Below are 27107 nucleotides of genomic sequence, written 5' to 3'. Positions count from 1 at the left end.
AACAAAGTAAGAATAATAAAAAGCCAAATAATCCAATTTCCATCTTCCTCTCGATCTCTCTCTTCCACCCTCAAAAAAAAATCCTCTTTAAGCATACGTAGTAAGGATGCATTTTAAGATGAATGCAATAAATATAAGATTATGAAGTTAATGCCAGAGCCTGAGCGGTAGTGATAATAGAGGACAGGGCACTTGCTTTGCATACAGCTGACTCGGTTTTGATCCCAGGCTCCTATATGGTCCCTGAGTTCTCCAGGTATAATTCCTGAATGCAGAGCCAGTGTGGCTGAAAACAAACAAACAAGGTAAACTAGGATGTTGAGTTATTCAGAATGAGGTGTTGGATTGCTCATCACTGTCACTGTCATCCCGTTGCTCATCGGTTTATTCGAGCGGGCACCAGTAACATCTCTCATTGAGAGACTTATTGTTACTGTTTTTGGTATATCCAATATGCACGGGGAGCTTGCCAGGCTCTGCCGTGTGGGCTCGATACTCTCGGTAGCTTGCCGGGCTCTCCGAGAGGGGCAGAGGAATCGAACTCGGGTCGGCCATGTGAAAGGCGAACACCCAACCGCTGTACTGTCACTCCAGTCCCTGGATTGCTAATGCATCTTTAAAATTAAGATGAAGGCTGGAAAGATAGTGCAAGAGTTAAGACGTTTGGCTTATGTCCTGCCAGCCCTGGTTTGGTATCACACATGTACCTCTAAGCACAGCCAGGGGGCACTCCTGAGCACACAGCCAGTGACAGTCTCCCGAGCCCTTGAGCCCTGTTTATCCTGAAACTCAATGAATAAATAAAAGAGCAAAATAAAAATAAAACATGAACCGTGAGTGCTTGTTTGAACGTTCTAACAGGAAGTACAGTTACTCGTGTACCCTCAAACAAGGAACGTGTCTCCGCTCAGGGAAGTCTCTCTTCTTCCACTGAGCACAGCACCTAGACTTGGGAAAGATGAACAAGGAACAGTGAGTGTGGAAGGGGCCTGACCCTGACCCTGACCCTGACTCGACAGTCAGATCAGCCAAATCTGGCAATCCAGAGAGTGACATATCACCATGGGATTGCAAGAGACTACTGCAGGCAATCAATGGAGCAATAAGGGAACTGCTACTAGAATTCTGAGGAAACAGAAATATCAAAAGAAGTTTTATAAAGAAGGGACCACAGCATAGGTACTGCTTTACAAAAGGGCCAGAAATTCTTTTATTTTTCCTGGACTGTGGCTTTAGAGAGTTTGAGAATTTTCCTGGGGCACGCTTTGTAATCGAGAAGGTCCCTCTCCACTGGAGTTCCTTGGGGTCAGCCAACGGAGGGACAAGGTGATGGATGAGCTGGGAAAGGGTTTTTTTGAACAACAGCCTGCAGACTGGATGCGTGGGCTCATGTGACAGAGACCCATTCTGCCAGCACTGGCCCCCGCGGCAGCTTATACAGGATAAAAACAGCCAAGCATATTTCTGAGACAGGACACGCTGTAATCTGCTGGGAGTCGGGGGGGCGGAGAGGGTTTGTCAGGGCCTGGTCTTCTGGTATCTGTTATCCTGTGGTTCCCAGGCTTGGAACTGCAAATGTAAAAGGAAGATTTCTGATCAGTGCGTCCCTTCGTTGTCTCTAGTTCTTTCCCCTTTTGTCCATGAAGAAACTTCTACGATCTACATGCTGGTTTCCTTCTTCAGGTGTTTGGAAGGACAGGACAGAAGAGACAGAATTTTTTTGCTTTTTGGGTCACACCCAGCAATGCACAGGGGTCAGGGGTTATTCCTGTCTCTGCACTCAGGAATTACTTCCGGTGGTACTCGGGGGACCATATGGAATGTTGGGAATCAAAACCGGGTCGGCTACATGCAAGGCAAATGCCCTACCCGCTGCGCTATCGCTCCAGCCTCAAGACAGAATATTCTTTATACTTAAGCTAGGTCAGCCTGTGTCTGTCCCCACTACCACGGCCCCTTCCACCCCAAGAGTTGACAGCTCATGCCACCTCTTAACTCCTTTGTGCTGACTTCAGTTTTAGAAGAAGTTTGAAATCATTCATGAGCACTCCTAAAGTGCTCCGAGAAGTGACATCTCTCGTGAGTTCAGTAAGAGGAAATGATTCCAGAAAACCCAAATCTGTTTCAAAAGAAACAGTAATTCGGGAAGTTAGACAAAGCAATAAACAGGGTGTATCTGAGTTTCATGAAAGCGAAAGTCCTTATCTAATCCTTAAAAAGAAGAAGAAGACACAGATGGCTATTAGGTTGCACTGTATTGTTGTTGTTATTGTTGGTTTCTTTTTGTGGTGGTGGTGGTGGGGAAGACTTTTATTTTTTCTTTTTTTTTAAATTAAAAAAATTTATTTTATTGAATCACTTTGAGATAATTACAAGCTTTCATGGTTAGGTTACAATCTCACAATGATCAAACACCCATCCCTCCACCAGTGCACATTCCCCATCACCAGTATCCCGGGTATACCCCCCCTTTCCCACCCTCCCCCTGCCTCCATGGCAGACAATATTCCCCATACTCTCTCTCTACTTTTGGGCAGTATGGCTTGCAACACAGACACTGAGAGGTCATCATCTTTGGTCCATTATCTACTTTCAGCATGCATCTCCCACCCTGACTGATTCCTCCAGGCATCATTTTCTTAGCGATCCCTTCTCTATTCCATCTGCCTTCTCCCCTCCACTCATGAAACAGTCTTCCAGCTATGAGGCAATACCTCTGGCCCTTGTATCTACTGTCCTTGGGTGTCAGCCTCATGTGATTATTCTATACTCTGTAGAGTATAGAATAATCCACAGATGAATACAGTCCCTCTATGTCTGTCCCTCTCTTTCGGACTCATTTCACTTAGCATGATACTCTCCGTGTCTATCCATTTATAAGCAAATTTCATGATTTCATCTCTCCTAACCGCTGCATAGTATTCCATTGTGTAGACGTACCAAAGTTTCTTTAACCAGTCATCTGTTCTAGGGAACTCAGGTTGTTTCCAGATTTTGGGAGAGGGAAACACTCTTGAGAGTGCTCAGGGTTTACTCCTGTCTCTGCACTCAGAGATGACTCCTGGTGGGGCTCAGGGGACACTGCTAGGTGCTGAGGATTGATCTGGATTGGCTGCATATAGAGACAAGCATCTGCCCCACTGCCATCTCTCCAACCCTGCATGGTACTTTAATAAAATTCAATCTATCACTGTACTGGATAGCATCCAACGGTATGTATGGTTACAACTGAGCCACGTCCAAGCAGCACTTTAAACAATTATCATTAAGAGTCATACTGAGGACAAAGGCTATCACTTAGCAATGACATTGCAACACCCAGAAGAGGGTTGAAATGAAGAGTACATTTTGAATTAGGATTAAGTGACTTGTTGACCCCCGAGGACTCCAGACTTGAGAAAATACCACCCACATTTGATAACAGATCTCTTTCTTAACACTGCCAGCAACTCTAGGAAATGTATTTAAGTATCTGGACAAACTGACGTGAAGATTGTCCTTAATGTTAGCTTTTCATTCTTCCTATACCATCTCACTTTGTTTTGATTTAGGTGAAAGTGTTTCCTGTGTCTCATTAAAAAAAAATAATAATAATAATAAAGGATATTTTTTACTTTCCAGTTATAGTTCATTTGTCTCATCTTTTTTGCAGATACCAAGAGCATATGGAGGCAGTAATACCTAAGTGATCATGTGTGTTCATGTATAATATCAAATGGGGTGCATTGACCTCTTCTGTGGGGTGCTGACTGACTCAGGGTTTGTCTCCTATTCCTGTAGCTGAGTATGGACGGCAGCAGTCCCCCTGGTTCTTCCTGAAGTCTTCATTTTGGTTTCAGCACCAAAGAGTTGATCACATGGTCCTTGAGAACGAAACAGATTCAGAGTCTGCATCTAATGACTCTTTTGAACCAGTGTCTCCAGAATTCCATGGAAAGGAAGCCATCAGGTAACAAATAAGTTTCACTGAGGCACAAAGGGAGAATAGGTCGGAGACCAGAGATGGAACAGACAAAACATGGATGGGGCAAAGATCTGTTTGTCCTTTTACACTCACCTATATAGCTGGACCACTACATTCATTGCTAATATTACTTTTCTTTTCTGGTGGGGGCGGCGGGGGGGGGGGGAGCGGTAACATCCGGCAATGATCAAAGGTTACTCCTGGCTCTGCACTCAGGAATTACTCCTGGCGGTGCTCAGGGGATCATATGGGATGCTGGGGGTTGAACCTGGGTCAGCTGCATGCAAGGCAAATACCCTACTGGCTGTACTATCACTCCAGCCAGCTAATCACACTTTGTTTTTTAGTTTGGAGTAGAGCAACAAGAACCAACCAATGTTTTCATTTTTCTGTTTTCCTCACTCCTTTTTTCTCCTCTCTCTGCTTTTATCTCTCTTTCTCTGCCTGTTTCTTAAAGGCCTTGACACTACCTATATCTTTTATTACTTTCATTCTACTTTCTCTGACTCTTCCTGACCAATAAGATGAGAAGGAAGAAGCAGGAGACAGAAAATAGAAAAATGTACATCATGGAGGTGGGAAAGAAATGTGAGAAGTTCGGGGTGCTCATGCTATGCTTAACTTCCCTTTTAGATGGCATATATGTTTTGTTCCCTGTTTACTGCTTTCTTCCCAAGCAACAGTGCCTAAGTTCTCTAGATCTATCTTCCAATTTTGTTCATCAGTGATCCACCCTTTTATTTAACAGTTCTCAACAAAACTTCCTTATCCACCTATTCCATTCATCTATTTTCACATAAACTCTGAATATTTAGCTTCTAAAAATTAAAATCTATTTAAAACACAAATGAAGAGAACCCTTTCACTCCTCATGCATTAACACTAGATTCTCAAGAACTGGATTCTCCCTCTGAAGGGACCTAAACTCTAGGTCCCTTTCAACAGTAAAGCCAGAATTAGATGCTGAATAAGAAGCTTACTGGAATAAATATTCAGACACATTTTAATTTGCCTAGTAGGCAAGAAGGAAGTTAATGAATGCTTGTGAACTATAGAAAACAAGATTAGTCCTTAGAAAATGATTCCCAGCCACAGATGGAACAGAGAGTTTCCCATATTTGATGACTGGAATAGTTTAGAAAGCTTGGCTAGGGACTGGAAACTGCACAGAGACTGCTATGTTCCTTCTTGCTACTTGCTCAGCATTTAACAAACCACTGCAAAGTTCTGAAGCTCTGGGTCATTCCATCCCAGAGGCCACGTCAACTGGTCCCATCATTGCCTAACTGTCATCAAAGGCAAAAGCATGGCATGTCAAGTTAAACGCATTTTGGGTTGCAGGAGAATCATGGAAATAGCATAGCCGTTGCTGTGCATATACCGAAACCTGGTTTGATATTCAACACCATATAGCCTGCATTCCCCCAAGTATCATCAGGTATAGTGTTGGTTGGAGTGATAGCATAGTGAGTAGGGCTTTCACCTTGCATGCAGCCGACCTGGGTTTGATTCCTCCGCCCCTCTCGGAGAGTCTGGCAAGCTACCAAGAGTATCTCACCTGCACAGCAGAGCCTGGCAAGCTACCTGTGGCGTGTTCTGATATGCCAAAAACAGTAACAAGTCTCACATGGAGATGTTACTGGTACCCGCTCAAGTAAATCAATGAGCAACGGGATGACAGTGACAGTGACAGTGACAATTCCCAGCAAATGCAAGATGTGGCTTTGGTGGTGCCCAAGCACCCCTTAAGCACCATCAGGGTGGCCCTGGTGGTGTCAGCCCTGTAAGGTTGGAGCAGCACCTCATCCTCAAGCCCTCAGATTGATCAGCCAGGCCCGGTTGGTGGGGAATTCCTAGGAGTGACCTGCACGTGACCTGCAAGCCAGGTAGAGGGTGCGAACCATCAGACCAGGCACCTTGATCCTGCCTTCCCAGCCCACAGAACCTCGAGAAACACAAACGTCTGTTATTTAAATCACATAACCGATGATATTTGTTACAACAGCCTTCACTGGCTGATACAAGTCACCTGCTGATTTATATTAAGGATATAAAGAAGAAGACAAACAGAAGAACATGAACTAAATGCAGGACCCGGCTCAAGATAGACCTTCAAGCCATTTCACATTTTTTTCCACTGCAGTCATTATGCCTCGTTGTTCTTCTCTTTCTTTTCATTCTTCTTTAGCAATTTATAGGGTTCCAAACTCTTTTATTTATCTGCAACTATTTCTTCTACTAGCTAAGTAACTCTGTAGCACTGTAGCACTGTCTTCCCGTTGTTCATCGATTTGCTCGAACGGGCACTAGTAACATCTCCATTGTGAGACTTGTTGTTACTGTTTTTGGCATATCAAATACACCATGAGTAGCTTGCCAGGCTCTGCTGTGCGGGTGGGATACTCTCGGTAGCTTGTTGGGCTCTTCAAGAGGAGCGGAGGAATCGAACCTGGGTCGGCTGCATGCAAGCAAACACCCTCCCCGCTGCAGGATGACTGGACCGGAGTAACTCTAGAAACCACATTTAGCTGCTGAAGAACTTGACCAAAGAGTGGAGCCCATAGAATTTGCGAGGTCTAGTCAAGAGCTCTATAGGAACCAGACACAGGTTGTCAGACTCAAAATCCCTGATATTTCTGAAAGATTTATCTGCTTCTCTTCTTTGTCCCTCCTAGTAGTCCCAAAGACTCTTAAATCTCAATATTTCCCTTCTACAGTCCTTCGTCTACATCCTCAGCTTTCTATTTTTCATGCATGGGCTTCTGCCTCCAGTGCATCTGTGATCAGGGATGTTTTTAAGGACAAAATACCCTGTATGTTCTTTAGCCACCTGGGTCAACACAAAGGAAAGACCTCCAGATCTTCTCCCTACACCAAACTCTTGATATATCAATCCCGTCGATCTCCACAATTCTCTCAAAAGCATTTCCCCCCCTTTGTTTTTCCAGAATAAAAAATCTAAAGAAAGAGTATGAAAAGGGAAAGCATGAAAAAGTAGAAGCTTTGAAAGGTAAGGCCAACCAACGCCCCCCCCCGCCCCCAACACACACATACCAGAACCTCCACCCAAAAAATAACCGTATCCGCTTTAGCTATTTGATTTGGTGACTATGCATCTCTGTTAATGTCTTGGTAGGGGTTAAGAACAGACTCTTGGAACATAAGAGTTAGTGAAAGTTAAGTAGAGTCAGTAAAGTGCTTGGCTTGTATGTGGCCAACAGCAGTTCAGTTCCCAGAACCACATGGTCCCTGAGCATCACCAGATCCACTAGGGAACAGATCCAGAAGCGACTTCCTAAATACTGCCACTGACAGGTCCTCCAATACCCAACCCTGAAAACAACAAAAACAAAATTAAAAAAAAAAAACACAGAACTCCATATATCACAACCCTTCTTTATCGAAGCATATTAAGTTTCCTTCCAAGCAAATTTAAGCCCTGTAACATTTATAGAAAGTCGGGAAAGGTCGGAATGATAGTATAGCAGGTAGGGTGTTTGCCTTGCATGTAGACCAAATCACTTACGGCTCCCTAAGCCCACCAGGAGTGACCCCGGAGAGCAGAGTCAGGAGTAAGCTCTGATCATTGTCAGGTGTGCCCCCACCCACCAAGAAAAAAAGTCAGGTGATGTTGCTAATATATGATGGGTTTGAATAAAACATGATAGTCTCAATTTTCAACTCCTCCCATTCTCTACTTCATTTTTTTAATGTTATTGATTCATCGTGAGATACAGTTACAAGCTTTCATGTCTGAGTTACAATCACACAATGATCAAACACCCATTCCCTCCACCAGTGCACATTTCCCACCACCAATATCCCCAGTATACACCTCCATGGCAAACAATATTCCCATACTCTCTCTCTACTTTGGGGCATTATGGTTTGCAATGCAGATACTGAGAGGTTATCATGTTTGGTCCTTTATTTACTTTTGGCACACTATCCCAACCGATTCCTCCAACCATCGTTTGCTTCATTATCCCTTCCCTATTCCTGCTGTCCTCTCCCTGCCCTCTCATTAGTCAGGCTTCCAACTATGGAGTAATATTCCTGACCCTTCAACCTTCTGTCCTTGGGTGTTGGTCTTGTGTTGTTATTTTATACTCCACAAATGAGTGCAGCCTTTCTATATCTGTCCCTCTCTTTCTGACTCATGTCACTTAGCATGATACTCTCCATGTCTACCCACTTATAAGCAAATTTCATGACTTCATCTCTCCTAACAGCTGCATAGTATTCCATTGTGTAGATTTTCCAGAGTTTCTTTAACCAATCATCTGTTCTTAGGCACTTGGGTTGTTTCCAGATTTTGGCTATTGTGAACAGTGCTGCAATGAGCATATAGGTACAGATGTCATTTCTACTGTGCTTTTTTTTCAGCCTCAGGATATATTCCCAGAAGTGGTATTGTGGGGTCATATGGAAGCTCAATTTCTAGTTTTTGAAGGACTGTTTATATTGTTTTTCCAAAAAGGCTGTACCAGTCGGCATTCCTAACAGCAGTGAAGGAGCATCCCTTTTTCCCCACATCCATGCCAGCACTGGTTGCTTTTTTCCTTTGAATCTGTACCAGTCTCTGTGGTGTAAAATGATATCTCATTTTTGTCATTCTCAACTTTATTATAGTCAGCTTAGCTTTAATGGCAAAACTTATTTTATACAAAAAATTCTTAATTCCATGATAATGGATCAGGATAATAGGATAATAGGATAATATTATAGTTAAGATAACTATAATATTCACTGTATCACTGTCATCCCGTTGATCACCAATTTGCTCGAGTGGGCCCAGTAATGTCTCCATTCATTCTAGCCCTGAGATTTTAGCAGTGTCTCTTTACTTGTCCTTCCAAACAGTGCCGCATTATTATTGTTATATTATAATATTATTATTATAGTATTATTATTTCCCAACAATCATTGGGAAAGACGAGTAAGGACAGGCTGCTAAAATCTCAGGGCTGACTTTTGGAAAGCGATATGGACGATTCTCAAAAAATTAGAAATTGAGCTCCCATTTGATCGGGCAATACCACTCCTGGGAATATATCCTGGAGAGGCAGAAAGGTATAGTAGAAATGACATCTGCATCTGTATGTTCATTGTAGCACTGTTTACAATAGCCAAAATCTGGAAAAAACCAGAGTGCTCAAAAACAAATGACTGATTAAAGAAACTTTGGTACATCTACACAATGGAATACTATGCAGCTGTTAGAAAAGATGAAGCCATGAAATTTGCATATAAGTGGATCAACATGGAAAGTATCACGTTAAAATGAAATGAGTCAGAGAGAGACAGACATAGAAAGATTGAACTCATCTGTGGAATATAAAATAACAGAGTGGGAGACTAACACCCAAGAGTTGTAGAGATAAGGACCAGGAGGTCTGCCCCACAGCTTGGAAACTGGACTCACAAGCTCAGACAGAGAAGGGAACACCAAGTAGAGGATGTTGGGAGGATCCATTCAGGTTGGAAGATTCGAACTAAAAGTAGACTATAGACTGAACATGAAGGCCACTCAATACCTCTATTGCAAAGTACAATACCCAAAAGGAGAGAGAACAGAAGGGAATGCCTGGCCGCAAAGGCAGGATGGGGTGGTGGGAGATGGGGTGGGGGTGGTGAGAGGGATACTGGGAACATTGGTGGAGGAGAATGGGCACTGGTGGAGGGATGGGTAAACGATCACTGTATGAGTGAAATGCAAACATGAAAGCTCATAAGTTTATAAGTGTACATCACAATGATCCTCTAATAAAAAATTTGAAAAAATAAAATTAAAAAAAATCTCAGGGCTGAGAGGAATAGAGATGTTACTGGTGCCCGCTCAAATAAATCAACAAACAACTGGATGACAGTGACACATTGATACAGTGATTATACTTAGAAAATGAGTATCCCAAGAGAGATTATTTATTTTTTGTCTGTTATTTGTTTGTTGTTGCAGCATTTGAAATCAAACCCAACAGAGCTAGGGATATCATTCTGTGAGGTGGGCAATCCTTAGGTTTCAGGGCACAAACTCAGGGCCTCACACAGGCAAGGCACAGACTCCGCCCTGTGCCACTTTCCTGGTCTGAAGAGAGACTGTTTTATTTTATTTTATTTTATTTTATTTGCTTTTTGGGTCACACCAGCGATGTACAGGGGTTACTCCTGGTTCTACACTCAGGAATTACTCCTGGCGGTGCTCAGGGGATCGTATGGGATGCTGGGATTCGAACCCGGGTCGACCGCTTGCAAGGCAAATGCCCTACCTGCTGTGCTATTGCTCCAGCCCTGAAGAGACTATTTTATTTTTTTTATTTTTAATTAGTGAATCACTGTAAGGGTACAGTTACAGATTTATACAATTTTGTGCTCATGTTTCCCTCATACAAGGTTCGAGAACCCATCCCTTCACCAGTGCCCATTCTCCACCACCAGTAAACCCATCATCCCTCCCACCCTCCCCAAACCCATCTCTCCCCACCCCACCCTGCCACTGTGGCAGGGCATTCCCTTCTGTTCTCTCTCTCTAATTAGCTGTTGTGGTTTGCAATAAAGGTGTTGAGTGGCCACTGTGCTCAGTCGAAGAGACTATTTTAAAATGAAGAATTCAAGGCAAACTTTTATTTTGACTATTGCAGACAGGAAAATAACTCAGGAGAGAAAGGGGGGAAAACTATCTAGGCATTTATTTGCTGCTGCTAGAGAAATTATACACATACAATAAGAAAAAATGAAAATTTTCATAGAATTCTTTTGGAATAATTCAGGTCTGATATTGGACATATATGAAGGCCAGATCACAGCCCTGCTTGGTCATAGTGGGGCTGGGAAAACGACCCTGTTGAACACACTCAGTGGACTCTCCGTTCCCACCTCAGGTGAGAAGCCCATGAACCAGTGATAAGAGCATAGGCCAGTGAATTAATTATGCATTCTATAAGTTAATTCATATTGTTCATGATTGAGTTATTAGTTTCATGAACTAATCACACCACTTCAGAGAAAAGTTTAAGAAATTGCTGTAAGTTGACTAAGTTTCTATTTCTTTAAGAAAATCCTTGGGACTGGAGACATAGCACAGCAGGGAGGGCATTTGCCTTGCATGCGGCTGACCCAGGTTCGATTCCCAGCATCCCATATGGTCCCCCGAGCACCGCCAGGAGTGATTCCTGAGTGCAGAGCCAGGAGGAACCCCTGAGCATCGCCGGGTGTGACCCAAAAAGCAAAAAAATAAAATCCTTGTGGGTTAAAAATTTCATGACAAGGCACTTTATGCTTGCTAATTGGCACTCCAACAGAACCAAATGTCTCGTCAACATTAAATTATTAATTAGTCGATCAGGACGAACTTTTTAGAATACTCAGTTATATTCCGGAATTGTTTTCTATTTTGGAGTCTCTTACACAATTAAGTTATTAATTAGTCAATCAGTATACACTCTTTTAAATACTTAGTGATATTCAGGAATTGTTTTCATTTTGGAGTCTCTTGCATAATGCTTGGCACATTATCCTGATGCTAATTCTCTGCCTTATAGGTTCAGTCACGATCTATAATAACAAGCTTTCCGAAAAGGCTGACCTAGCAGCTGTCAGCAAGCTCACTGGTGTTTGTCCACAATCCAATGTGCAATTCGGCTTCCTCACAGTGAGGGAAAATCTCAGGCTGTTTGCTAAAATCAAAGGGATTCAACCCCATGAAGTGGAGCAAGAGGTAGTAAAACCTGCCAGACATCACTCACATTTTCCTCATGAAAATGCTCCCCTAGATTGATGTTTCTCAATCATTTTCTGATATGACTTCTTTCCAACCTTCTTTTCTTCATGTGGCTCCCACTGGTCAGCCCTATTCTCATTCTGTGATCCCCCATTTATGCAATTTTCACCAATGACCCACCCCCCCGGGATATCCTAGGGTCCCATAGGGGACCATATCGTCTGCTGTCAAGAAATGTTGACCTAGAACATTGTAAATGTATCTATGCTACTTAGACTCAGTTCAACACCTAAAGGGAAACAAGGTTTATCCACCAGGAACAGCAAGATGATAATGTTTTTAAAACAAAAGTTCTGGGTTTAGAACAAAATGGTTTTTTTTATCAGGTACAGCAAGTATTACAAGACTTAGAGATGGAAAATATCCAAGACATTCTTGCTCAAAATTTAAGTGGTGGACAAAAAAGAAAATTGACATTTGGGATTGCCATTTTAGGAGATCCTCAGGTAAGCTGAGTTAAAAAGTCTCTGTGAAGCAAAATTTTGGACCATAAATCCATTTCATTCCATCGAACTTAACTTCTAAGTTAAGGGATAGACGTAAAAGAACTCTTGCAGTGAAAAATTCAGTGCGAAGCAAGTTCTCTCAGATACTTTTACTGCTATCTGACTTTTAAAAACTAGCTTGCAGCGAAGGAGAAAGTGACTTTATGTGTTTTTCCACTGCACAGGTTTTGCTATTGGATGAACCAACTGCTGGATCAGATCCGCTTTCAAGGCACAGAGTTTGGAACCTCTTAAAAGAGAGAAAAGCAAACAGGGTCATTCTCTTCAGTACCCAGTTCATGGATGAGGCTGATATCCTGGCTGGTGATTCTTGGTTTTCTTTCATGTATCTTTGGAAGCAATTAGGGACAAGTGTAGAATGTCTGTAGAAACATCTGATATAGTGGCTGTGTAAATACCATGAGCCACAATGGGAATCTTGTCCTCCTCAACTGAAGCATTTACATCCAGGAGTACTTAGTCCCAGGGAAAGTTCTAGTCCTATGGCAGAACTGCTCATCAGTTGTAAAGTAAATAGCATCATTGCAAAAGAATATTTTGTTCTGGTCCATTGTATAACTGTGTATTGGATATAAAGCATGTAGGATACACTCAGGGATGCGTTATCTCTTCTGATGATTGTCAGTTGGATTGTAACATCCTTTGGGGACAGAATTTTTCTATGCAGGTTAGAGTATCAACAAATACATCATTTCAGTTATTGGATGGGAATGGAGGTACTTACATGTGACAGAATTAGAATGTCTATTTTAGTGGATCATGCTCTTAAAATATGTTCACTGTATCAATGTCATCCCATTGTTCATCAATTTATTCGAGCGGGCACCAGTAATGTCTCTATTCCTCCCAGCCTTGAGATTTTAGCAGCCTCTCCTTACTCGTCCTTCCCAGTGATTGGAGGCTCTTTCAGGGTCAGGGGAATGAGACCTGTTATTGTTACTGCTTTTGGCATATTGAATACACCACAGGGAGCTTGCCAGGTTCTCTCTGCCAGTGGGAATGGGATACTCTTGATAGCTTGCTGGGTTCTCCGAGAGATATGTGTGTGTGTGTGTGTGTGTATATGTATATATATATATATACATTTTTTTAATCTCTATGATTTGTTGCCTCAGAGCATTAGGTATAACGCAAAAATTAAACAAAACAAAACAAAAACAGGGAAAGCAAAGCAGGGTGAAACTGCTAGAAAACCTTCAGAATAATTTCAAAATAATTTAAACATTTTTTTCAAAAATTATATAACATAGTTATCAACTAGAGAGCTAGACAACTAGACAGCACAACCAGGGATTTGTTTGGGTTTTTTCCTGGGTTTTGAACATGGGTTTGTGCCATATTATTCTTCACTTCAAAGCAAAATGCTGGCTCCCAGAAGCTCGCCCACCCCATTTAGGCTTTACGAGGAGAGGGAAAGGCAGGCAGTGCTGCACCCCGTAAGGGCAGGATTCAGGCATCCGGGCCTGGGAGATGCTCACAGGCGGGAGCAAAGCCTGGGAGGCAGGAGGTCCAGGCTCTGCTCAGCACCACAGGGTCCCCAGCCATTGCCAGAAACTGACCTACAATACGTTATCGAATAATAAAAGTTTTCTTTTATGACTGCCAAAGCACAACCCCCTAATGTTATTTCTTTTTCTACTTAGACAGGAAGGTATTCATATCTAATGGAAAGCTGAAGTGTGCCGGTTCTTCTCTATTCCTGAAGAAGAAATGGGGCATCGGCTACCACTTAAGGTACAGTCCGTGTTGCTGCACACAGACCGGGGCCCTGCATTTTAGTACATTGCAGGGGAACTACTGGGACTCTCCCACACTGCTCTCTTAGCTAGAGTGAAGGGTATTCTACTTCAATTAGGTATATGAAGGAACTAAGGGGCTCCATTAAACTAACTTCCAATAAAAGTATTGGAATATATATTTTTCTCTCTCTCTCTCTTTTTTTTTTTTTGCTTTTTGGATCACACCTGGCAATGCACAGGGGTTACTTCTGGCTCTGCACTCAGGAATCACTCCAGCCCCTCTCTTTTTAAAAAAAAAATTATTTTATTGAATCACCGTGACAAAAGTTACAAAGCTTTCAGATTTGAGTCTCAGTCATATAAAGATCGAACCCCCATCCGTTCACCAGTGCACCTGTTCCCCCACCAAGAACCCCAATATGCCCCCCTCCCACCCACTCCCACACCTGAGTGGCCAATGATCTTCACTTTATTCTCTCTATACTTTGAGTACATTCAATATTTCAACAGAGAACTGACTATTATTATTTGGAATTTTCCCCCAACAATCAAACCTGCTGAAAAGGCATCATTTGATAGTTTGTTTTCCATTGCTGAGGATGAAGATTATAGAAGTTCACGCGGCCGCTGTTGCGGCTGCATGGTTTTGGATTTCTGTTGTTTTAGCTCAGTTTACAGTCTAGATGCATTTCTATAAGAAGTCTCTGGGTGCCAAAATGGGTTAGTAGCCGTCCCAGATCATAGTCTTTAAGGAGCAGAGGGGCTGTGTCATGCGCAGCTGCTCCGGATCTCATCTGGACGGAGAGTGTTTGGAATATATTTAAACAGCACTTTGTCTGCTAATATTCCAGCCCTCTGGTCTTATTGTTTATTTTTGTGTGTTGTGAAAATTTTATATAATTATACTCAGTCTGCAAAATAACTCTAAGACAATGGCATTGTCAGCCTCCTGTGACATGTCAGAGTTTTAGTCATCAGTTTTAGTCAGTTCCTCATCCTTTGTTTGTGGTAGGGACTAAATCAAAATGACCTGTGTCACGTGGTTAGTTCCCACAAAAGTATTAATATTTATTGAAGAATAATTCATTACAACCCCAGTGGTTAAATGGTTGCCCTCATAATTTACTCTGCATGTTTAGCCTGATCTGCAATGTGCCATGGTAGCTTGGTACAGCCCATGCGAATTGAGGCCCCCAACTGAAACAAACCATCTGCTGTTTTTATACCTGTTCCATAATCCAGTGTTTTCTGCTTGGGATAAGACAATGTTTGACACAACCTCTCCTTGCCCTTTAAATCATGTTCAAATCACAGCCCTTCTTGAAGGTCTTTTCTGGATATTTTCTCCTCACTAATTATTCTCTTTTCTGGAACTCTGCAAGCACTATTTTAACTTGTAGCTTTGGGGAAAGTTAATTAACTTAGACTGCCAATATCTTGATTTGTAAAGCAAATTTTATAATTCCTCTCTTGCTGGAAATATTGAAACAATGAGTACACGGGGAAGGGTACAAAGGGTAACTGGTTCCATTCAATTTTCTTCTCCCTACTAGGTTGTCAGCCCCTTTGGGAAAGGTGTTCTTGTCTCTCCTTGGCATCACGAATGATGCTCAGCTCAGAGTCTGTAGACAGAGAGTAATATTTTCTATAGTTAGATATTTAGGATTGTGTTCCAAACATCAACTCTGAGTTCCTCATTACCCTGCCCATTCTCAAAGTTCAGTGGATGTGACAAGTAATAAGACTGACCCTCCTGAAGTGCCATTAATGTTCTCATCAGGAAGACAGGGCAGCTTGGCCTTGAATCAATTTTGGGTTTTAAAAAAAAATAGATGAAGGTTGGGTGAGAGAGCTGCAGTTTAATTGCACACTCGGCTCAAGTCTGATCCCTGGCACCGTCTGGTCCCCCAAACATTGCCGGGTACAGCCCTGAAGAGCTCGCAAGATCTACCCCGCTGGAGGTCTCTGACACCGAGGTCGGGTGGCCTGGAAACCGTCGGGCACCGCGTCCTTAGGCCTTTGCACTAAAACTGCTGGTCGACTGGCCAGAGTTGCGGGTGGGCCTCCACCACTGAGCGCTGTCTGGGAGGGCCCCCTCGCCTGAGAGCTGCTTGGGCGGTCTGCCTTCCCCGCAAGAGATAAAGTCACCTAACATCTGTTTCAGCTTTAGTTAGTGCAAGGCTACATACTTCATTTTATTCTGCCCTTCAAAATTTATGGGAGGGCTGAGCATTCTTTCATTTTAGAAATTAGTAGCTGATGTTCAGCTGACAGAAAGCCTGGCTGCTGGAAGCTGAGTCGCCGTGACAGGAGGACCGTCATGTCTGTGTCAAATTACCACTGTTATTTTCTGTTTGTTGGTTTTGAACCAGGATAAAAGCCTCCGTGCTTGCAGAACTCATAATGTAGTGCAAAGAAAATTCAAAGCTGGGTTTTTTTTCTTTTATGACCATTTTCATTGAGGTCCTGTGATTTACAAGTGTTAATCGTACTTTTCATGCATGCATCATTTTCACACCAAGAGCCAGCGCCAGAGAGACAGCTCAGTCCACAAGTGTCTCAAGGACGCTCCCCAGCCCTCCTCCGTCGGGAGGTCAGCTCTAGAGGCAAAATCTTCCATTCCAAGAGCACCATTGGGCTTCCCCCTCCACTGTGGCTGACTCCCTCTGTCTCCAAATGATGAATCCTAATTCATCTTTTCTAACTGTCTCTTACATGACTTCCTTTGCATCGGGTAAATGATGCAGCCCCGAGGGTATTGATATTTTAATGTCTTGTTTCTTCCATAAAAGAATACACGTTTCTGGTCTCATCTTATTCATTAAGAGCAAAAGCACAGGCATAGGATAAGATTAACTTGAACTTCCTCTTTTTAAAACGTAGTTTGCACCTGAATGAAATGTGTGATCCGGACAACATAACATCGCTTGTAAAACAGCATATCCCGGAGGCCAAATTAACAGCACAAAGTGAAGAAAAGCTTGTGTACATTTTGCCTTTGGAAAGGACAAACAAATTTCCAGGTAACATAGTGGAGATATGTTGGGATCATTGTTAATGATGTTACTAACAATGGTGGTAGGGCTAAGAATGACAGCTGACATTTCTGTGCTTGCTAAAAGGTCTAAGATGGAACTGAAAATGTGGTTCCCCCAAGCATAGCCCAGTGTGACTCTGATAACCTCTAGAACCACTGGACCTGAGGGTTGAACTGTCTTGCCCTTGCAGCCAAGCTGAATATTATGGAGTGGCCCTAGTACTCTCAGAGCACTGTTTGGAAGCAACCTGAACCCCTCTGGCATTAAAATACGAATAAAACACCTGGAATAATGCCCGATTAATAGCATCTATTGTGTTCAATGACTTTGATGCCTTCAAATATAGGATGTTCTATTAGGAAACAGAAAAAAAATTGCACTTAAAATATTACCTCCCATCATTTATGATCCATGTTCATTTTAGATAGGCTAAAAGATGGTGAAAAGTGTTTATCTCAGTGAAATAGCAGTAATCTTAGATGCATATGCAGTCTCTTAAAGATACAAGTCACTTATGAAAACAGAAATTTTGACAAAGCCATCGAGCAATGTTTTGCCTGATTATTTATTATAGCATTTGAAAGCACGGCATGGCACAATATGGAAAAACATTGATAAATTACCAACACTTAGATACCTTTAAGACTTTTTTAAAAAATCACAAGGACAACTCCATTTTCTTTACCTTATATACCATTAGGGTAGAAACTTTTCCTTCCTCTCAGGATTCGAATTGATTTACTTTTCATTTTACTTCCAATTTTTCTCAAACTCCACAAAGATCATTCTAGTATCTTTAACATGTTTATTTCAAATTGAATGTAGTGGGTCTCCACCGGTGACTAAGGTGAGGCAGAGAAGAGAGAGACAGTCCGTTTCTCCTGATCCACCTCTGCCAGCCAGGGACCAACTGGGAAGGCTAGGACTGGAAAAGTTTGCAGTAAGGCCCTGCAAGGCGGGGGCCAGAGCCCCACCGGCCCCACTAGGTGGCTGTCAAGCTACACCTGATATCCACTTGGTCTCTCGGTATGGGAGTACATCCCCACCACCCAATTGCTCGGAGAGCTATAGACTCAGGCTGCAGAGAGGAATTGCTCTTTGCAGGAAAAGAAAGTCAATCCAAGGCCTTATCCATGGCTTACAGGTTTTTGTCCTTCTCATAGAAAAGAACTCCAGGAGTAGATGAACAGTGAAGTAAAGACAGATTTTATTTGGAGATTTTTGAGGAAGGAGAAGGAGGGAGGGGGGAGAGAGAGAGACAGAGACAGAGACAGAGACAAAGACAGAGACATACTCAAGAGAGAATGCCGGCTTCTCCAAAGGTGGATAGCCCTGAATGACTTTTAAGACTGGATTCACATGAATAAATTCTTCAGGTTGCCTTGGCCTGGAATGCTTTGGAGTTTTCCTTCAGGTCTTTTCTTCAGTTTCTTGTCACTGTCTTTGTCTCTGCTGAAGCTTTTTTTCTCTTGGAAGGAGTCCAACCTCCTCAGAGTCTGCTGTTGATAAAGATCTTATCAGGTTGCTATACTCACAAGGTGGGTCTGGACAGCCTTAGGACTAATAGTTTATTCATCATCATCATCATCATCATCATCTTGTTGATCATCGAATTTCTCAGCGGTCTGAGTAATGTCTCCATTCTTCCTAGACCTGAGGTTTTAGAAGCCTCTCTTTACTCGTCCTTCCCCATGATGCTGCATTGAAGGCTCTTTCAGGGTCAGGGGAATGAGAACCATCAGTTACTGGTTTTTGCATTATGAAAACACCATAGGGAGTTTGAGAGGCTCTCCCATGTGGGCAGGAAACTCTCAGTAGCTTGCCAGGTTCTCCCAGGGGGAGAACTAGGCTATAAGATGTCCAGGAGCTTGGTTTTATAGTCTCTGGATGTTGGCCATTGGTGGGATTACACGGCACCGGAGGCAGTCCCTGGGTGTGACCACCTAGCTACTGGAAAATGGGAAATCTGGGCAGAAGAGGCCCAGTCAGTCCCGATCTGAGCAGGCTTGGAGGTCTCAGCCCCGGGTCCCACACACCTGGGTTCCTCTTAGTACTTTTATATGTGAGGCTCGTGCAAAAGTGTGGAGAGGTCCCTTGGTTTTAAGTCTCTGGATGTTGGCCATTGGTGGGATTACACGGGACTGGGCCTCTTATGCCCAGATTTCCCATTTTCCAGTAGCTAGGCGGTCACACCCAGGGATTTCCTCTACCCCCTCCTGGCACCGTGAGTAGTTTATTACTTCCTAGAAATTCCACTGCCATGGGGCCCTTCCCTGTGCAGACGGCTAGACATGGAGGGCCCCCCATGGCAATGGAATTCCTGGGAAGTAATAAAACCACTAGTTCTAAAGCTGTCAGGACCCACCCTGTGAACACAAGAACTAAGACCTTTACCTAGAGCTAGACGAGACCAAAGAAGGCCGAACCCACCCTCCAAGAGAAACTCCAGTTGGGAAAAAGGTCAAGAAAAAGAGTTTCCAAAGATTGTCCCAACTCTACCACCTTGGCAACCACCCTAGCAACGGACTCTCAACCTAGTTATCAAGTTCCATGTGGAGCAGCTTTGGAAAAAACCTGTAAAAGCCAACTTGAACAAAGGAAGCACGAGCATATGCTGCCCGGCCCCATGTACTGCTTGTGTGTATGTAGCCAGCACACATGTTGCCTGAGCACATGTGTCCTTGCATTTCCCCTCTTGAGATATGCACTGGGGCTTTCTCCACCTTTGGAGAAATCCGCCTTTTCTTCTAAGCATGCTTCTTTCTCTCTCTTTCTCTCCCTCCTCCCCTTCCTCAAAAACTAATAAAATCTGTTTTTATTTCACTGCTCGTCTACTCCTGAAATTCTCTTCTATGAGAAAGACAAGGACCCAGAAGGCCTGGGTAAGGCCTAGGACTGGCTTTCTTTTCCTGCAAAGAGCAATTCCTCATTCCAGCCCAAGCTCTTGGCTCCTCGAGAAGTCGGGTGATGGGGATCAACTCCCATGCTGTGCAGACCAAGTGGGCATCAGGTGTGGCCTGATGGTCACCTAGTGGAGCTGGTGGGACACAGGTGGTCAGTGTGGAGAAGGGGCTCATTGCAGACTTTATCAGTCCTAGCCTTCCCAGCTATTCCGGGGTGGAAGAGGTGGATCCAGAGAAAGTGATGTTTCTCTGCCCACATAAGCCACCTATGGGGCCACCTACTCACCTCAGAGACCTACTAATCCCTCAGGAAGGGGGAAATTCTGCAACACATAGTTATTTATATAAGCATTATTATTTAAATTTTTTTGTTGTTAAGTTGTCCAATAATTATCCCTAACATGATAACATGAATCTCTATTTTTCAAATCACTGTATCACTGTCATCCCGTTGTTTGCCAATTTACTCAGCGGGCACCAGTAATGTCTCTATTCCTTCCAGCCCTGAGATTTTAGCAGCCTCTCCTTTCTCCTCTTTCCCGACGATTGGAGGCTCTTTCAGGGTCAGGGGGATGAGACCTATCAATACTGTTTTTGGCATATTGTATATGCCACGGGTAGTTTGCCAGGCTCTGCCCGTGCAGGATACTCTCGGTAGCTTGCTGGGCTCTGTGAGAGGTATAGTTGCCTACTGTCTGAACTCCATCATGGAGTATCCATAATTACCAAATATGGTGTGGTAATTATAGAAAATGGGTAGGAAATGTCTTATAAAGTGTTCGAAAAGTGACCTGGAACATGGTAGCAGTTGGGTAGTGGAGGTCAGCTGCCAGGGCTGGGTCCCTTGGGGTGGGGAGGGTTCTCACCTGCCCCCTTTGGGGAGTCCCAAGTGAAACAGTCTGGCGTGGAACTTAATTTGTGTGAGTTCAAATGAAAACTTTCCTCTCCTGTTGGGGCCAGATTGCTGAAACAGTTATAAAGACTATTAGAAACAACAGACACTGTTTCTCCCAATTCTGGAAGCTAGGAAATCCAAGGTCAGATACCTACACAGTTGGCTTCTGAGAGAAAGTTTGGAGGGGCCAACAACAGACCTTTATCTTCTTAAATTCTCGCTTGGCAGAGATCAGAGAGAGGAAATGTTTTATGACTCTTACAAAGGCATTTATTCTACCCCCATGACCTCATCTAACATTAATTACCTCCCAAAGATCCCACCTCCCCAAACCAACATGGTGGAGGGAGAGTTCAGTGTAGAAACTTCTAGAGAACATAGTCTATCCTCAACACTCCCCATCATCTAACAACTTTATTTTAAGACTCAGAAATATTTAACATTTCCCCCCCAAAAAAAAACAGGCCACCTATGTAGTTTTCTAAGAATAAAAAATGCGAATATTCAAAATTTTATACTTATGAAAACTAGCATACTGAATAGATTGTGTAGGAACTACCATAATTTTGCTTCTGATAATTCATTTGCCCTATCATAAATGTCTTCTATTTTTTAACTATAGCTATTATCAATCTCATTGCTATTTACCCTGCTTCTATAAATTTTTGTACCTGCTTTTAGACCTTTACAGAGATCTTGATAGATGTTCTAACCAGGGCATTGAGAATTATGGGGTTTCCATGACAACGTTGAATGAAGTGTTCTTGAAATTAGAAGGAAAATCAGCTATTGATGAATCAGGTAAGAGATTTAAAAATAAAAAGAAACTTACATTTATTTTTGTGGTATAGTATTTATTTGCAATACATTTTTTAATGATTCACTTCAAACTTTGGAGGATAATAATTTAACCTGCTCTTGAGAAAACTAGGTAGAAAATATATTTCCCATGCTCCCATATTTTCTCAATGCTGTTTCCCTATTTGAATTTCTTATTTTGTACCATGCACTGTATAAAAACATAGAATATATATGTACAGATTTGATCCTCTAGAGAAAGCAACAAAAATATAAGATAATAATTCCTGAATATAAGAATTATAGAGAGACTAGAGAATTATGATGACAGTTTTCTTGTCACATGAGGATATTTTTCCCATTGTCTTTAAGATTACATTGTAGCTATAAAAAATAATTGTTGTCTAATTGCTGTTCCTTGAAAAATATCTAATTCTGATTTACCATGTTTTATAAAATTTTTAATTGAGCTGGAATATTTAATCCTTCCTTTCATATTTTATATAAGATTGATGCTCTTAGTATCTTTTTAAGCTATTATGTATATGTATATACACATATATAAAGCTATTAGAATATATTAAAATGTATATATCTTTGCGACTTTTAAGTCTAGTCTCATCTAGTTTTCTAGGTTTGTCTTCCAAAAGATGCTATTCTTATCTTATTTCAGCCTTGGCTATATTAAAAAAAACTTTTCTCAAATTTCATATTCTTTGAGGGGGTTGAGGGAAATAGGTTGTAAGAATATACACTAATTTTTATACCTTAGTCAGTAGTGCTAAGATTGGCAATCGCTTGCAATAAATAGATTTTTCTGAGCTAATTTGATGTCCTAAGTTAAGTTCTCTAAATCGTACACATAAATCCCATTTAAAAGAAAATACAAGATAATCATTTCCATTCTTGCAGTTCATCATCTTTCCATACATTTTTATTTCTTTAGTAGTTGTTTTAGCAATACCATTAACTAGATAATGTGTATTATGGTCCAGGCCAGAGCGATAGCACAACGAGTAGGATGTTTGCCTTGGATGCGGCCGACCTGGGTTTGATTCCTCCATCCCTCTCAGAGAGCCCAGCAAGCTACCGAGAGTATCCCGCCCGCACAGCAGAGCCTGGCAAGCTACCCGTGGCGAATTCGATATGCCAAAAACAGTCACAACAAGTCTCACAATGGAGATGTTACTGGTGCCCACTTGAGCAAATCGATGAACAATGGGATGACAGTGTCAGTGACAGTATTATGGTCCAAGATCCTCGTACCATTTTGCAAAAATATGGTCATAGAAAAAGTTGACTCATGCATATCCATAATGATACCTTATAAATAATTAATATTATGTCTTACAGATACTGGAAATTGGAGACAGTTACAGGGTGATAGGACAAAAGACACAGGAAGTCTTGTTGAACTGGAACAAGTTTTGTCTTCCTTTAATGACACTAAGAAAGCAATCACTGGCATGTCTCTCTGGAAGCAACAGCTGTGTGCGATAGCAAAAGTCCGCTTTCTAAAGTTAAAAAATGAAAAAAAAACCCTGTTGACCATGTGAGTACCCGAGTGCTTCAAATATGTTTGATCATTGCATTCAAAAATAAATTCACCCACATTTTATTTTAAAAAGCAACCAACAAATTACAATAGCTGCTACATTTGATCTTTTGAACTCAGAAAACAATTTTCAGTGCCTATGTGATTAGTCACTAAATTAGATAAATTTTGGAATGTTTCTTTTATTTTCACATAAAATTTGCTCCCATCAAAAGGTTGGCCTCATTGGAAGTTACCAATTATTTTCCATCCCAAAGATTTTTTCCTCTTTTCCCAAAGTACACCAGAATATATTTCAGCCAAGCCAAGTCACTTTCTGGAACCTACTCCATGACTTATGATTTCTAGATATCAAAGCTTCTAGATATCAAGCTTCTAGATATCAAAGCTAGGTAAAAATGGAGGTATTGCTTCATTGAGTAATACTTCCTCACATCAATACTGCTTTTCACTCTTCTGTTTGAAACTTTTTATAAGCAGTTCTACAGAACACAGTGATAAGTGTCATTAACAGCACATACTACAAAATCAGGCATGAATTTTAGGTCTTGAGGATGATTAATCATACAGCCATGCATTACTTTATGTCATTTCAGTCCACAATGGAGCAATGCAAGATGCAGTGGTGGTCCCATAGGCTACATACAGCCAGCATGTGTTATAGAATATGTCATGTAAATTGGTATAATTAGACATGTTGAATTTTGTATAAATTGCTTGCCCAATGAGTGTTTCTGAGAACATATATCTATCATTAAATTAGGTATGACTGTATACCAAAAAATCATGAAACAGGAGCTGGAATGATAGCACAGAGCGTAGGGCATTTGCCTTGCATGTGACCAACACAGATTCGATTCCCAGCATCCCGTTTGGTCCCTCGAGCACTGCCAGGAGTAATTCCTGAGTGCATGAGCCAGGAGTAACCCCTGTGCATCGCCGGGTGTGACCCAAAAAGAATAAAAAATCATGAAATAAAATTAGATAATATTTTTACCTCTAGTAGAAAGAGAAAGAGAGAGAGAGAGAAAGAAAGAAAGAAAGAAAGAAAGAAAGAAAGAAAGAAAGAAAGAAAGAAAGAAAGAAAGGAAGGAAGGAAGGAAGGAAGGAAGGAAGGAAGGAAGGAAGGAAGGAAGGAAGGAAGGAAGGAAGGAAGGAAGGAAGGAAGGAAGGAAGGAAGGAAGGAAGGAAGGAAGGAAGGAATTTTAAATTCAATTGACCATTATGATTTTGGTGCAGTAACTTTCCCTAGCCCATCCACGTGCTCTAGACCTGCCTGTCAGTCACTGAGGAATGAAGAGATGGGTCAGAGGAAAGGAAGCAAATGTGACATCAAATGGGGGGTATAGAGGATCATGGGCACTTGAATGGTGGTGGTGTGCAGCAACTTTGTATATTAATACCATATGCTTGAACATTACTGTGGCCTTATTACCTATCTGCAATACAAATTTTTTAATGTATTTAAGCAATTGGAAAAGAGACATAAGGAAGAGATGAGTATATAAAAGGATTGAGTTTGGGATCCCACATGAATGAGAAATTCTTGTAAATAATTGAGAACAGGGTGGGTATGAAATTCTGGATTAAGTCTGGGTGTTGGCGACGTGCCAGCCTGCAGTGGTCCAGAGACAGGGGCAAGTGCCAGAATGAGAAAGAGCGCAGAAGTCGGCAAGGGGGAGAGAGGTTTTACGATTCATAATCAGCAACTTTATATTCTTAAAAGAAATGCCTGAGGGCTGGAAGGTAAAGTATCTAGAGAATTAGAAACACCAGCAATAACTACATAGGAGTCATTTACTTTTTATTTTAATTTTTTAATTTTATAAAGTAGTTCAAATATTTCATTACATTTAATATTCTAACACCAATCCCACCACCATTACACCTTCCCACCATTGCATTTAGGATGTCTCCATCCCAAATCCAAAGCAGAACCAAAATGATATATTTTGCATTGTCTGTTATGAAAAACAGCTGAAAATGCTGCCAAAAAAATGTATCCTTAGAGGAGTGTGGAAGTCATTGTATTTCACCCAGGGGTCATTAAGCCCATCTATCATAGATCACTAACGTGTTCTTAAAGGTTGAGTCTTGTGTGCTTTTTATATGTATATCTGTAAACACAAATGGATATTTCCCTCTAAGATTGGTTGCCTCCTACTTTGAACCCTATCGAATGTGGTGCAGTAAACTTGGAGTATGGGTAGGGTCTGTGGTCTACCCATAGATGCAGCCTCACAATCCAGAAATCGATTCACTCATGGGTGATGCTCAGCGGAGTATGTGGAGAGTGGCCATGAGCATGGCAGCACCTGGGTTCTGGAGGTCTTTGGCTGCCAGGCTCTGTTCCTCGGGGCAGGGAGGGGTCTCAGACCCCACCCTCACCTTGGGCTGCCCAAGTGAAACAGCCTAGGCGGGGTCCGATGGCATGGTTATGGTGAGTATCATGTTATGCTCCCTTCTGGAAGAAAGGGACATGCCAGGAGTCATTTACTTTTAAAGCCATAAAAAGGGGGGTGAAATAATAATTTATGTGTTTAGCTGGTATAGATCATTTACATCTATTCATCTGTTTATTCGTTTGCTGTTCAAACTTAAAAATTTGTGAAACAGACCATAGACGATTTTTTTCTTATGCATTTTATTCCATGTAGGTTATTGCTGTTTGGCATTAGCTTTTGTCCTCAACTTTTGGAACATCTATTCTATGAGATTTACCGAAAAAGTTATTCTTGGGAACTGTCTCCTAAAATGTACTTCCTTTCACTGGGACAACCACCTCAAGCTCCTCTGACCCGCTTACTAGTCATCAATAAAACAGGTGAACCTGGGGGTAAAAATGCAACTGTTTGATGTTCTTGTTGAGAGAGTCTTGAGAATCTCTCTGTACACCAGGACAGAAATAAAAATTAATTATGCATGTCTTGCAACATAGATGAGACCAAATAGGAAATTAATTTTTAAAAATCTATAAGGTTGAGGTGTTTATTTTAGAAACACATTTTGCAAGTGTACTTAAACCTAAACCTGATTGCACAAAGCAATTAGCAAGAAAGTAATTGACATCTTTGAAGTCTTTCATATCATGTTCTAAATGGTATACTCTTGGGCACAGGATAAAAGATGTGTCCCAAATTCTTATTTTTTTTCTTTTTGGATCACACTTGGCAATGCACAGGGGTTATTCCTGGCTCATGAACTCAGTAATCACTCCTGGCGGTGCTCAGGAGACCATATGGGATGCTGGGAATCGAACCCAGTTGGCCGTATGCAAGGCAAACACCCTACCCACTGTGCTATCGCTCCAGTCCCGTGTCCCAAATTTTTAAGACAACAGAAAGTTATTATCTTCAAGGGTTTTAATATTAACTTTGGATGTCATTTTTACACAAAAAGTCATTACACTCTGGGAAAACTTGTCATATATTTGATATCAGAATGGATTTTTCTGCCACACCACCAGTTCATTCTTTTTAAGGAAATTCTTAGTGGTTCTTCTGTACGGTGTGTTTGGCATGACAGCATTCATTTTGGTGTGTTTTACCATATTGATTGGCCATTGTTTTACTCCCTATTGTTTTATGTTAACTTCGTGGTAGAGTCAAACATTGACAACTTTATACATTCACTAAGAAGACAGAACATAGCTTTGGAAGTGGATGCCTTTGGAACTAGAAACGGTCCAAACGAGTCTTCGTACAATGGTGTCATCACTGTATCTGGTGGTGAAAAGGTAAGTTTGGTTCAGTTTACCGACTCTAACCAAAGATGCCATGTGATGCACGATTTGAACAATACCTATGAATTGCTAGAAAAAAGCCAATTTGACATAAACAAATGAGGTATATTTTTTTCTTCTTAGAGGAAAATCTATACCACAACTGTCTACAGAGATCATCATAATACATAATACATAATGCATACAT

General features: G+C 41.7%; 1 protein-coding gene across 1 annotated transcript in view; it reads left to right on the top strand.

Annotated features, from left to right (window-relative positions):
• Window positions 1-27107, top strand: part of ABCA9 (ATP binding cassette subfamily A member 9) — an 88824-nt gene that overhangs the window by 19966 nt on the left and 41751 nt on the right. The window contains exons 10-21 of the mRNA XM_055133608.1: window positions 3781-3949; window positions 6913-6974; window positions 10735-10845; window positions 11506-11681; window positions 12071-12190; window positions 12415-12553; window positions 13894-13984; window positions 16873-17012; window positions 21507-21626; window positions 22977-23175; window positions 25836-26002; window positions 26781-26914. Of these exons, the coding sequence (XP_054989583.1) occupies window positions 3781-3949; window positions 6913-6974; window positions 10735-10845; window positions 11506-11681; window positions 12071-12190; window positions 12415-12553; window positions 13894-13984; window positions 16873-17012; window positions 21507-21626; window positions 22977-23175; window positions 25836-26002; window positions 26781-26914 (1628 nt within the window). The remainder of the gene's footprint in view (window positions 1-3780; window positions 3950-6912; window positions 6975-10734; window positions 10846-11505; window positions 11682-12070; window positions 12191-12414; window positions 12554-13893; window positions 13985-16872; window positions 17013-21506; window positions 21627-22976; window positions 23176-25835; window positions 26003-26780; window positions 26915-27107) is intronic.

The sequence above is a fragment of the Sorex araneus genome, chromosome 3, assembly GCF_027595985.1.
Source record: "Sorex araneus isolate mSorAra2 chromosome 3, mSorAra2.pri, whole genome shotgun sequence".
NCBI classification, from domain to species: domain Eukaryota; kingdom Metazoa; phylum Chordata; class Mammalia; order Eulipotyphla; family Soricidae; genus Sorex; species Sorex araneus.
The sequence above is the reverse complement of the archived record's forward strand: the minus strand, read 5'-3'. Positions and strand labels throughout refer to the sequence as shown.